Genomic DNA, 13,545 nt, shown 5'->3' on the forward strand with positions numbered 1-13,545 from the left:
TAAAAAAAAGTTGGGGCGGGGGGGGGGGGAGGGAAATGTTTATTTTTTCAGAAGATAAACCAGCCGAAGAAATTGGGTTAGTCTTGAGATTTAACAAATAGTTAACTCCAGTCCTTATCCCTGGAATGTCTTCAGAAGTTATTTTCTATAATTCACCCAAACCCAACTGAGGCATTACTATCCTCAGAGTAATCTCACAAGTGACTTGCCCAAAATACAAGCTGCTCCACCTCTCCACTCCATTTGTAAGGGGCTATAGACTTACGTTTTTTCATATTCTAATGACACATTGCACGTGAGGATGTATGCATCTTCTACTCTTTTCTTCATATCAGGATGCCGCGCCCCATGGTCTAAAACAAGACCTCTGATTAAGCTGTTAAAATACGTAATTTATAGTTATTGATTTCTAAATGATACATAACATATATTAATGAAATTCAAACACTGAATTGAGACTGTATTGATAATTTTCACATAACTTTATGAGGTTTTGAACAAGACTTTTGGGTGAAACCAGGCAGGTTCAATTATGAAAAAACAATATCCAGAACATAACAGACACGACCCATTCAAACAAAAGTAACAACCCTTATCTTGTACAGGAAACTGCAGAGAAATAGTTGCAAATGGTTGGCTATCAAATTGTGATTACCTCCTTTAAAACATATTTCTCTTAAAGTTTGTTTATTCATTTTGAGAGAGAGCAGAGCATGTGTGTGCGGTGGGGGCGGGGGGGGCAGAGAGAGGAGAGTGATCATAACCTGAACTGAAACTAAGAGTTGAATGCTGAGCCACCCAGGTGCCCCTAAAAATATTTTTTAACTTGGTCATTGAAATATATATTTTAAATTCCCCACCAGTCTATTATGCTTTGTATCCCACAATTCAATAAATCACTGATGTAGCTCACTTTTCAGAATCATTCTGACTATAAACACATCATACCAGTAACTTCAAGAGGAAACACTACTGAGCAAACTAAATATTCACCTAGGAATACACACAGGTATTCAGAGACAAAAAAAAAAAAGAAGTCAAAACAGATGTACTGTAAAAAGTGCCTGTAAATTTGGAAACATACCATAAGGATTTCATAGCATCCTACCACCTACCTTGTATCAGTTTCAGATTTATGTTTCATCTCCATAATCTCAACCATGAAGAGGTCAATAGGTTCATCTTGTTTTTTAATGGCCAAAATGGAATCCACCACAGCCTACAATAGGAGCATAACCATTAGATGAATTTGATTTGCAGAAGTCCAGACACTTATGCTGCTTGTTCTTCAGAGAAGTGTAGTTTCTTTAAAATCTCTGAACTGATCTTAGCCCTTCTCTATGAGCTAACAGAATACATTATTTGTAAAGGATTGAAGTCATTTACATTCCTGACATCTCAATTTATAATTAGGTAAAGAATCACTGACATCCCCACTATTTTATTAAAAATATTGACGACACAAGTTTTTTTCATAATAAAATTTCCATTTTATAAACCTTTAATGGAAACTCTGATTATATCTTTATAACCTGGTCAGGTATACTATTATTTGATTTTCTCATTTTACATTTTAGGAACACACATCAGCTACTCTCACTACCACAAAAAGGAAACTACTTATTTCACATGGTATAACACTGTGAATGTTTTTTTTTTTTTAATGTTAAAAAAAAATTTTTTCTTTTTTTTGCCTGGGGGGGGGGGGGGGGGTGAGTGAAAGAAGGGGGGGGGGGGTGGGGTGGAGAGAGAGAATCCCAAGCAGACTCCCAATGTTGATGCACGGCTCCATCTTACAACCATGAGATCATAACCCGAGCCAAAATCTAGAGTTGGGACACTCAATGGACTGAGGCACCCAGGAGCTCTGACACAGTGAAGGTTTCAGATAGCATCCTGTAACCGAAACTAGGAAGTATATCAAGGGTCTTCAACACAGGTGTACTGTACCAAATGCCACATTTAACATACCTCTGTTAAGACATCAGCAAGTTCAGCATGCACTTTAGTACGTAGAGATGTTCTGGCCACATCTATAAGTGTTTCTCTGTCCATTTCTTTGCTTACTTTGACTTGTTCCAAAAACTGAAGTGCCTTTTCCTTTGCAGCTTCAAATCCTTCTGTTATTATTCTGGGATGAAGACCCTACAAACATATAATCATATAACCATCATCTCTAACACTGGAGTTCTTCAATTAGATGACAAAGTAAATTTTTAAAGGAATATTCTGGATCATTTATATGCTTTAATACAATAAAATGTGCTGACTTTCTGAATACATTTAAAAGGATAGATAGTCCTTTCAATGCAGAGGAAAAGAACAGACATTGCTGTAGCACAGAGTCAAAACCAAGGGAACTATAAAGCACACTTGGGTTTTCACTGTGCAAACCACAAGGAATAATGCCCCAAACTCAAAACTGTGCTCAGGGGAACCATTTATTCACATCTTTTACGAACAAAAACAGGGAGACCAAGGGTCTGATTTTCCTCTCTTCCCAGGAATTTCTTGGCATTAGATCACTACTATGGTTTGCTTTAACTTTCAAACTACTCAGGACTAAAAAAAAGTTGTGAATTCTTACTTAAATTTACATTTTAGTTGGCTTTTTCTTTATAAATATGCCTAGTCCTGAATATCCAGTTTCTAGATCTCAACTACCAATCTATGTTATAGACATATATAAATCATATGCAATGCCACTTGATCAAAAAAAAAAAAAAATCCTGCAGGCCAAGGAAGGTTCTTTAATCTGTCCAGGATCACAATAAACTTGTATAAGACCAAGCTCTGGTTCCAAGATTTAAGCCCCCTGCTCTTTACATTCTACTATACTGCCTCAGCTACTATAAACACATAAATTTATATAAATAAAATTCAGATTATTTCATGTTTACATAACTATCACAGAAACACAAGAATCATGTATACTTCAGAAATGTAGAGATCCGCCTGTTTCAGTAGTTCTCCAATGATTAGGACATTGGAAGTGGTACCATCACCAGTTATGTCATCCTGGGCTGTTGCTACTTTGGCTATTAAGGAGGCTGTTGGGTGTTGAATTTGCTGGAAGTAGAAAAAGAAGAAAATTACTTAAATTCAAACAGTCCAAATAAATATACCTTAAAATATCTGAAGGGACTCCTTTAAGAGCATCTATTTGCATAAATTGCCCAAATGTTCAGCTACATGCGGCGCTGATTTAAAACTCACCATTAACTATTTTACACATCAATTTATGGTAATAAAAACATTCACATATAGATTTGAGTGGATTATCTCCACTTTACTGATGAGGAAATCTGAGGCTTAGTTAAGGTTTATTGAAGGTGAGTTACAAGTAAGAAATAATTTCAAATCCATGCATGCTTCTTTATGACAAATCTATGGCTCTTGTGACAATAAACCAGGTTCCTTCTTTTTTAATACATATTTTTTACGTTTATTTTTGAGAGAGACAGAATGCGAACAGGGGAGGGGCAGAGAGAGGACACATAATCCACCGCAGGCTCCGCTCTGAGCTGTCAGCACAGAGCCCTATGTGGGGCTCAAATCCATGAACTGTGAGATCATGACCTGAGCCAAAGGTGGACACTTAACCAACTGAGCCATCCAGGCGCCCCTAAACCAGGTTCCTTCTAAAATTAAACCCCAGCAGCCTCCAGTTCAGTTGGAACGGAACAAATAATTAAAAAGAAAAAAAAGTTCCTTTAGCAAAGATCATCGGTGAATGCTACATCACCGAAGAAAGGTTTTGGGAGAACAGGATATTCATTATGTCTCCAACATCACCCACAGATTCTTAATTACAAAGGATCCAAACAATGCTCCTGTACTGCTTTTGATTTTTAAATCTCCTATTCTCCACTAACCTAGTGCAGCCTTTTGTCTCTGGGGACACTGACAGTTTGTCTGCTAGCACAGGTCACCACTTAGTCAACTAAAAACAAACTAAAACTAACCTTCTAGGTTAGCTAATCCTTACTGAAGATGTTTACAAATATCTGCAAACTGAAGGCATGGTACACTAATATCAAAACCCTAAATTTTATTCTGAATTCGAAACACAGGCAAGTCATTTCCTTTCTTGGATTTTAAGTGCCAGGTTTTAGAAACTTAGGGAAGAGTAAAACAATTGCTCCTCTCAACAGTCTTATATTCTTGGGTCAGTGAGACTTCAAAACGGTAAAGCAAAGAGTTTTGTCTCCCCTTCAGCTGGAGGTGGAGATGGACCAGACAGAAACTGCGGTTTTATAAAGAGAAAAAATAGCATATGAATAACAACAACAACAACAATACTAATAATAATAATAAAGTATAGCCGTGTTATCACATTTTGCACCTACCTGGGTCAACCGCTTAGTTTTCCAAATTTTAATAAATTTTAGTAACTACCATCCTTTAACCAAGGACTTACATGGCAAGAGTAGGGATTCAAAAATAAGTTATCAGACTCCCCAGGGTTCCTCCTGGCACTGTACTGTCAGTACTGTTACCGATAATATTCCTTTTCTACTTCCTCGAGACCTGCTGAGGGCTAATAGTGATTTCTCCTATTTTGAAAATGAACATTAAAAATCCTCTTGCAAATTACACGTAATACGGAAAACCAAGACATTTTTGACCTAGTATAGCAGTCTCTCACCATTTCATGAAGCAGCACATTGCCATCTTTAGTAAGCTTGATGTCTCCAGCACCAGAAACAAGCCTGTTCAATGGGCAGAAATGAACCACAGTGTGACTTTTTCAACGGACACCAAATTAAGAGTCCCATTCAAATCCGGCTTTACCCAGAACCTAGGGAGCTGGGGCCACGCGGCTGGTTCTCTCTACCCAGCAATAGGAATGATGCAGTGCCCACCCCCTCCCTTCAGAGAAACAGTCGGCCGAACCCTTAGGGTTGCTGGAGCCCAGGGCGCGGGGGAGCGCGGCGCACGCGGGCAGCTTTGTTCTCCGCAGAGACGGCATCGATTACAAGAGGAAACGGCCGGGGCAGGAAACAGGCGCGACCCCGGGAGTATGCGGGTAAGTAGGGCCGTAGCCGCGAGCAGAGGCCCAGGGGCGGCGAGCTCAAGGCCGTGGCCCCCGCCGCCATGCCCGCGACGGCGCGAGGTGCGTGGTGTCCGCCCTACCCTACCCGCCGGCCCCGCCTTACATCTTCATGGTGCCTTTAGGCCCCAAGTTGGTCCTCAGCACGTCCTGCAGTCCCCGGGCCGCGCTGATGTTGACCGCCAGCGCCGCCTGGGCTCTGGCTACCTCGGCCTTGGGGTTCAGGGTCTTCACGGCCGCCATAGCTAACCACCACAGGAAGAGGAGGAGACGCGGCGTGCGGAGTGTCTAAAGCCGGCTCAGTGTGGCCTGGAGGCGCTATCCGGGTCTTCTGGAAAAGTCGGGCGCGCCGGGACCGTCCCCAGCGTGCCCGCGCTGCTGCCATTGGGCCGCGAGTCGGCCAGCGCCGCTCATTGGCTCGCGGCGCCTGCGGTTCCGCCCCTCGCTGCCGGGCCCCGGCGCCATTGCTCACGAGAAGACCCTGTTCCCAGGCAGAAAGGGCTCGCAGCGTTCCGGTTTCGCCGCCGTCTTGGCCCAGCTTGGCCGTCCCGGGACCTGAGGACGGAGGCGGGGCGGGGAGCGCGGCCGCTCTTGCGCCAGGCTGGGCCTGTGGGCGGCGCGCCCCCCGGCATGATTGCAGTGTGGGCCGCTCTTTTCTGGAGGTCTCTGGCCGCCGGTGTAGGGTGGGCTTCTCCCTCCCCCACCCGCGCGGTTTGCCCTGCTTCCTCCCCTTGCTTCTCTGCTCCCCGTCACTAGCGTTTTCTTGACTTGATACTGTGTGCCTGTAGGGCTTCTAGGTGCTGTGGCGATACAGAAGCGAATCCGATAAGGGCCCTCGCCCAATGTTTTAAGCCTAGAGAAGATGAGATAGAATGCAAGGTAGAAAATGCTCGATGCCTTTTTACCAGGCTGCAGGATTGGTGCCATGCGAGAAGCATGTCAGTCCACCCTTTGGGCTCCGGACACTGTTGAGGCCTCAGGCTCGCAAGGCAGGTTTTAAAACTTAAACTTGATGGAGTAGTGAGTCGTGTACGTTCTTTGAGAGGACTCCTTTTTAAGACAAAAAAAAAAAAAAAAAACAAAAAAACAAAAAACAACCCTGAAACATTTCTGCCCATTGTTTTCTAGTATCCAGTACCCCCCCATATTAGGTATTCAGTAATGCCTTGTGTTTCATTTTTATAAGTAGTAACGAAACTTGTTAGAACTCAGAGGTGCCAAAGGGTATCTGGTGAAAAGTATGCCCTCCTCTCTCTAGTTCAACTTGCTTTATAGACAAGCACAATTACCATTATATACTCTGAATTTCCGAGAGGTTTTCTGAACTTACAAATTCATATGCATATAAATATAAGCATTTTCCCCACACAAAATGTCAATTTATAATACACACTGTTGGTGTATATTATACTTAAAGTATCTTGGTGATGGTACCATGGCAATACGTATAGGGATTCCTCGTTGTTAGCAGCTGAATCATATTCTTTGTAAGACTGAAACATCAACTAGCCATCTACTCGTTGATATTTAGGTTGTTCCCAGTTTTCTGCTACTGAAGCTGCAGTGAGTATCCTGGTATATAATGCTTTTAAGTGGGTTTGTATATTTGAGAATCATAAAAGCATATATATAAATTTGAGTAATAGCATTACACAGGAGACTTGTGTTTACTTGCATGCAGATTTATTTAACTAGTGTTGGAGATGTGTGGGGAGACATAAGCAGAGATGAAGATTGTGTAATTTCAGGCACGTGCTTGTAGGTAGGGAAAGGGAGTGGGTCTCCTGAGATAAAATTGAAGGGGGCACCCAACACTCAGTAATTGAGATCAACAGTATTTTAATGCGGTATTTTTTAAGTCACTATGAATGCAAGAAATCCACAATGAAGAAATACTGGAATCTTAATTAGGCATCTCCACTAACATCATACCAGGCCTTAGACAAAGTCTCAGCAAAACAGAAGAATCCACATGATCTCTGTAGAGGGAATCTATTTGTATGTGTCATTCTTCTAGTCTCCGTTATCACACTTTCAGACAAATTAATTATTTTCATTATATGGTACAAAAGAGAACTTTAATATTTTTTATTTTTAATGTTTATTCATTTTTGAGAGAGAGGATCTGAATTGGGCTCTGTGCTGACAGCAAAGATGCTCCTAGAATAGGAGAACTTTAGAATGTCTTTGGAGAATTTCAAACAAGAGGTCATGTTGTGGGAGCAGATCCATTTTAATACTTCATGGAAGAAATGTCAACAATAAATAAACAATAGATGTTTAGCTATTTGATACAGGAGGGATTTCAATAAAGAATAAAATTTTAAGGAAAGAACTCTAGTGAGGCAAGGTGGTATATTAGAATCCTAGAGTCCAACAATTTGAGTTTGAATTCTAGTTTTGCAGTATTTACCAGTAGGTGACCTTGGACAAGTTACTAAGCTTTTTTGACTCTGTTTCCTAATCTATAAAGTAGGGGTAAGTGAGATCTTAGAGAAAATTAAATGCAATTGCACGTATAACATGCTTTGTATTGTGCCAGACATGGAGGGTGTTAAGTAATTGCCACTTCTGCATTAATGTAATGTAATTAAACTATATAGTTTTCATAGCACCTTCACATATAGTGTTTCACTTGATCCTAATATGAATCCTTTGAAGTTTAGTAGATCAGTGTCATAAACCAGTTTCACCGATGATTAAATACACAGAGATTAAATGACCAACAAGGTCACTCTGTGTTATATGCAGAGAAGTCCGGAAATCTAGATTTCACCCTTGACTCCTTCCTTTGCCAGTCTCCCACATCTGCTTACTCCCTGAACATTTTCATTTTCTAGATCCCCCTCTCTACACTCTATTCACTCTTCTCTATCCCCATTTACACCACTCAGGTTTAAGCCATGATCATTTCTTGTACAACTACTGTAGTGCCCTAAGTAATCTTTATTCCCCATGTTGCTAATGGAGCAATCTATCAAAAGTAAATCTACAAACCACAGCTCTGTTTATAATCCCTGTTATCCCCAGGACCTTAGACTGAAATCTAAATGCCTTAGTTTGCTTCCAGGATCAACCACGTCTTGTGCCTACCTCTCTCTCTTTTCTTTCTGTCTCTCCCTCCCCTCTCCCCTCTGTCTCCTCTGTCTCTTCTGTCCCCTCTCCCCTCTCTCCTCTCTCTTCTTTCTCACTCACTTCATGCTCTTGTCATTCTGAACTTTTCAGTGCTTAGAACCTTCTACTTGCCTTCAGCCTGAAACACTCTTCAAGGACCACTAGTCTCATTTTCATCCCCATCCCAGTCCCCATCCAGTGGCTATAGAAATAAATAAAATCCCTAATCCTCAAGAAGCACGTGGCCTAGTTAGGGAGATAAACTGGTGAACAGGTAAATGACCATAAAGTGTAGAATCTTACAGTTAAGAGATGAATGAAGTGCTGTTAGCACAAAAGTATTAACTTTGAGCACCAAGGATGGTTTCCTGGAGGAGGTGTCTTTAATAGAATTTTGGAAGATACATAGATTATTTCTGAAGAAGATTTAGGAGTGTGATTCCAGGCTGAGCAACAGTGGGAGTGCCTGGCTCACCCAATGGAAGATGGATATGTAATATGGAGGGAAGAAGGTTGCAAGAGCTAAATCTGGAGAAGTAGCATGTTCTGTTATGTTTTGGTTAAGGCATCTGGGTCAGCAGTGGGAACCCAAAGAACTCGTGGTAAAGATTACTCTGGAGGTGAAATGGAGGATGAACTAAGAGAAGACTAAGGATAGGGTAGTCAGAAAAAGGGTATTGAAAAGCCCATGCAGAAGGTGATGAAGACATTTAATGACATAAAGAGGTATTCTTGATAAGAAGGAAAAACATGTTTTAAACAGCATGTATTATATGTTCTCATTTTTGTAACCACTCCCCACATGCAGCTATACAAAAACAAGGATATGCATCAAAATATTAACATTATATTAAAAAATTCAGAATATTTTCATTTTTGCAAACCTTCCCAAATTTATGTATCCACAAAAGGAGAACTATATACGTGAAAATATAAAATATATAAAGCATTTTTTAATTAAGTCCCTCAAGTGTGTGTGTGTGTTTGTGTGTGTAGAACCAGGAGAATATACATCAACATGTTTAACATTTTGTTTCCATGTTTGCCAATCTTATAGGTGAAAAATGGTATCTTAGATTTGTTTATTGAGAGTTGAGCATATATCTTATATGTAAGAGCCATTTGTAGTTCTTTGTGAACTGACTATTCATGTCTTTTGACTGTTGTCTTTGGTTACTTGTGGATTTATAGGATCTCTTTATGTTTTCTGTGTTGCAATTTACTTTTCTCACTACTGTTTGTTCAGTATTTTGTATTTATGTCTTTTTTCCTATTAAAAATTCAAAAAATTCTTTGCATGCAGTCAGATATATCCTTTTTTCCCCCTTTTATGGGCATTTGGATTTTGTGCTATACTGTGTAAAAGAGGCCTTAACACTCTTAAAAAGTATTCTTGGGGTTCCTGGGTGGCTCAGTCAGTTAAGCATGTGGCTCTTGGTTTTGGCTCAGGTCATGATCTTGAGCTTTCGTAGGTTCAAGCCTCAAGTCAGGCTCTGTGCTAGCAGCTCATAGCCTGCTTGGGATTCTCTCTCTCCCTCTTTCTGCCCCTTCCCCACTCATACTATCTCTGCCTCTCAAAATAAATAAATAAACTTTAAAAATAAAAAAAAAAAACTATTCTTAAATTTCCTCCATGCTTTCTTTTTTATTTTTAAGGTTTTATTTTTCATTTTAATGTTTTGTTTTGTTTTTTTGTGTTTTTTTTTTTTTTTTTTTTGAGAGAGAGACAAGAGAGAGACAGAGTACGAGTGGGGGAGGTGCAGAGAGAGAGGGAGAAATCCGAAGCAAGCTCTAGGCTCTGAGCTCTCAGCACTCAGAGTCTGATGCAGGGCCTGAATTTGTGAACCTCAAGATCATGACCTGAGCTGAAGTTGGACACTTAACCGACTGGGACACCCAGATGCCCCGATATTTTATTTTTCATTTTAATCCTTGCTTCATTTGGAATTTATTTTGATAAGGAATAAGATAATCTGTGGTGTTAAAAACGTACATTTGGGCTTTGTCCCTGGTTCCTGGTACAGAACTCCTAAACCATTTTTGAGTGATACGAGTATCTTTTGTTATCCATAATGATCCCTTTTAGAATAAGCCTGAGTCTGTGTGAATGATGTGAGTAAAGATGGGAACCCTAGATAGCCTCAGGATGGGAGCTGGTCACTAGAAAGACCAAACACACTGATTAGAGGGTGGGGACTCTCAGTCCCATGTCCCCATCCTCTGGGGAGTGGAGGTGGCAGCAGATAGGTTATAAAAATGCTTGAATAGCCAGGGTGGGTGAACACATTGATAATGTGGTAGGGTAGTGTACCTAGAGGGTGTGGAAGCTCTGTGCTGCTTCCCCGATACCTTGTCTTGTGCATCTCTTCCATTTGCCTCTTCCTGAATTATAATAAACCATAAACCTAAAGGAAGTGATTTCCTGACTTCTGAGTCATTCTCCAAAATGTTCAAACCTGAGGAAAGAATTGTGGAACCCATAAATTTACAGGTAAATCAGATAGAAATGCAGGCAGCTTGGAGACCTAGGACTTGTAACTGGTACCTGAAGTGGAGGCAGTCTTCTGCGACTGAGCCCTTAACTGCAGGGTCTGTGCTAATTCTGGATAGAGTTAGAATTGAATTAAGTTACTGGACACCCAGTTGGTGTTGGAGAACCAAGAAAGTTGGTGTCTGAGAACTGAATTGGTTATTGGTGTTTGGAAAAAGATTACACAGAATCCAATTTAATTTTTTTCTGGAATAATTCATTTTCTACTATTAATATGTAGTACAGTTCTCAGACGTATGTGCTACATTCTCAGATGTATCTGGATCTACTTTGGTCTATATTCCATAGCTATGTCTTTGTAAGTAGCAACACCATATTGTTTGATTTGTTGTAGTTTTATGTTTCAAAATTCGGTAGGGCTAGATCCTCTTCATCAATCTTTTTTTCAGAAGTTTTCTGGCTATATTGCATGTTTGTTTTTCTTTCCAAAGGAAGTACAGAATTATCTAGTTTTAAAAAAACTATTGTTTGACCTTTGCTTTAAAAAATCAACATGTTCAGTACTGCAAAAGAAAAAACAGTAAAAAATAAGCATGTATTACTTTTTAAATAAGACGTATTTTATATGTGGGATAGTCAAATTAAAGCAGTGGACATACAGATCGCAAAAGGCCAGTGGCTACAGGCATTTTTGACATAAAATTGAAAGAATTTTGAAACATGTGATTTCTAATTTAGGAGTCTGAAGAGGTCAAAGAATTCCCAGAAGTGGGACAGGTTTAGGATGAGTATGTGGAATAATAGTATATTGATTTGGGGTAATATTTTTTCTGTTATTGGCCATTCATTCTTTGAGTGTGTACTTTGTGGCAGAGTACTATGCTTGGGTTAAACATATGCACATGATAAGAGAAGACTCTTTCCTTTAGAGCCTTCCTAGTCTATTAGAGACAAACATACAACAGTATACACAATATACATGATATACTGAACAGCTATAATGGTATATTCTCAGTGTCATGCTACTAGGGAAGACTTCCAAAAGCAAATCTTTTAAAAAATATTTAAAAATATATTTACTTTTTCTTTTTTTTTTTTAATTTTTTTTTCAACGTTTATTTACTTTTGGGACAGAGAGAGACAGAGCATGAACGGGGGAGGGGCAGAGGGAGAGGGAGACACAGAATTGGAAACAGGCTCCAGGCTCCGAGCCATCAGCCCAGAGCCTGACGCGGGGCTCGAACTCACGGACCGCGAGATCGTGACCTGGCTGAAGTCAGACGCTTAACCGACTGCGCCACCCAGGCGCCCCTACATTTTCTTATTACAAAGATAATACATAACAATTACAGAAAAAGTAGCAAAAACCGTTTTAAATAAATTCATAAACTTACGCTCAGAGATAACCATTTGTGATGATAAATTTTATGTGTCACCTTGGCTGGGCCACGTTGGTGCCCAGATACTTGGTCAAATGTTATTCTGAAAATTTCTGTGATAGTGTTTTTTGGGTGAGGTTAACAATTTAAATTGGTGGACTTTGAGTAAAGCAGATGATTTTACATAATAGGGGTGTGCCTCATTCAATCAGTTGAAGGCCTTAATAAACTAAAGACTGACCTCCCTATAGCAGGAAGAAATTCTGCCAGTAGATTGCCTTTGGATGCAAACCGCAACTCTTCCTTGGGTCTCCAGTCTGCCAGTCTTTGCTGCATGTTTTGGACTTATCAAGCCTCCACAATCATGAGAGCTACTTCCTTAAAGTAAATTTCTGTCTCTCTCAACAGTACATAGTGCCCTCACTTTAACAGTAGACACCCTGGGAGGCTATATCTATATATACATCGAGATACACACCTTGTTCGTTCTGTTTGGAGAATCCTGATTAATACAGATTTTGATACTGAGAGTGGTTCTAAAGGAGCAGAATCTTAAGGATGAATTCTCTAAATTGGTTCCGGGTTTTCTAGACTTGGCGGCTCTCTGATATGATTAGATTTAAAGACACTAATGATTCTGTTTCCAGTAGTAAAGAGAGTAAAAGTAATGATATAGTCTGTGACATGATACGAAAATAGAAATAAGCAAAATTACCACTGGATATTCTTAAACACTTACAAGAGTCAAGGAACTGGATTACCATGTATGTGACACCTTCTAATGTCACTGAATAAAGTGGGGGGAAAAAAGAATGAGTTCAGGGATTCAAATTCCCAGCTCAAGCACTGTATAAACGATTGAAATCTTCTGTGTCTGTCCTGAAAAGATACTTAACTCTGGTAGCTGCAGAGCTGAGATTGCTGAAAACCAAACCCAAAATCTCATCATGTGAGTAGCTGAATTACAATGCAAATTGAAAAGAGGGCATTGATGAGGAAGGAATGGGATCCTGATATTTGGAATGGGATGTATGAGAATACTCTGATGAAGATGGGGACATTGAGCCTGTAAATCCTGTTGCACTTTCTTTGCCAGTAGAAGCAGCTTGTCCACCCCTGTCTGAGGAGATACACCCTGCATTGCACTAGGAAACTAATAGTTTCCCCCAAGGCAGTTGTCTTGAAAGACACTGCTGATTGTCTTCAGGACCCACTCCTACCACCCCTCTTTGCTTCTAGAACTGTAACTAGGTTAATATCCCAGGAGGCCCTGAAAGCACAAATAAGTTACATGAAGAAGCAGCCCAAATACGCGTGGTCCCAACTCCTGCTATTCTACCTTCTCTCTCTCAGCCTGCACCTGTGGCCTCAGAGGAAGTTCCTTGTGATCAGTTGACAGAAGAAGAGAAAACTTGGGCCTCGTTTACAAATGGTTCTGCAGGATATGCAGGCATTACCCAAAAGTGGGCAGCTGTGTATTACAGCCCCTTTCTGGGACGTTCCCCAAG

General features: G+C 40.4%; 2 protein-coding genes and 1 non-coding gene across 5 annotated transcripts in view; 1 reads left to right on the forward strand and 2 right to left on the reverse strand.

The window, feature by feature from the left end:
* The window catches only part of CCT6A (chaperonin containing TCP1 subunit 6A), a 10,260-nt gene extending 4,863 nt beyond the window's left edge, over positions 1-5,397 (reverse strand). Inside the window, 6 exon segments of the mRNA XM_040456249.1 lie at positions 231-376; positions 1,116-1,219; positions 1,972-2,145; positions 2,935-3,069; positions 4,649-4,712; positions 5,160-5,397. Of these exon segments, the coding sequence (XP_040312183.1) occupies positions 231-376; positions 1,116-1,219; positions 1,972-2,145; positions 2,935-3,069; positions 4,649-4,712; positions 5,160-5,296 (760 nt within the window). The 5' untranslated portion in view covers positions 5,297-5,397.
* LOC121017860 (small nucleolar RNA SNORA22) lies at positions 2,259-2,392 on the reverse strand. Its single transcript, XR_005784929.1, has one exon. It is a non-coding gene; the product is annotated as a small nucleolar RNA SNORA22 (small nucleolar RNA).
* PSPH (phosphoserine phosphatase) overlaps positions 4,911-13,545 on the forward strand; it is a 72,809-nt gene continuing 64,174 nt past the window's right edge. Inside the window, exon 1 of one of the 3 annotated variants that reach the window (XM_040456237.1) lies at positions 4,911-5,029. In XM_040456237.1, the coding sequence (XP_040312171.1) occupies positions 5,024-5,029 (6 nt within the window). In that variant the 5' untranslated portion in view covers positions 4,911-5,023. The remainder of the gene's footprint in view (positions 5,030-13,545) is intronic. The other 2 variants (XM_040456238.1, XM_040456236.1) reach the window with 2 other exon arrangements.

The sequence above is a fragment of the Herpailurus yagouaroundi genome, unplaced genomic scaffold (assembly GCF_014898765.1).
Source record: "Herpailurus yagouaroundi ecotype Mexico unplaced genomic scaffold, PumYag 216, whole genome shotgun sequence".
Classification (NCBI taxonomy): Eukaryota; Metazoa; Chordata; class Mammalia; order Carnivora; family Felidae; genus Herpailurus; species Herpailurus yagouaroundi.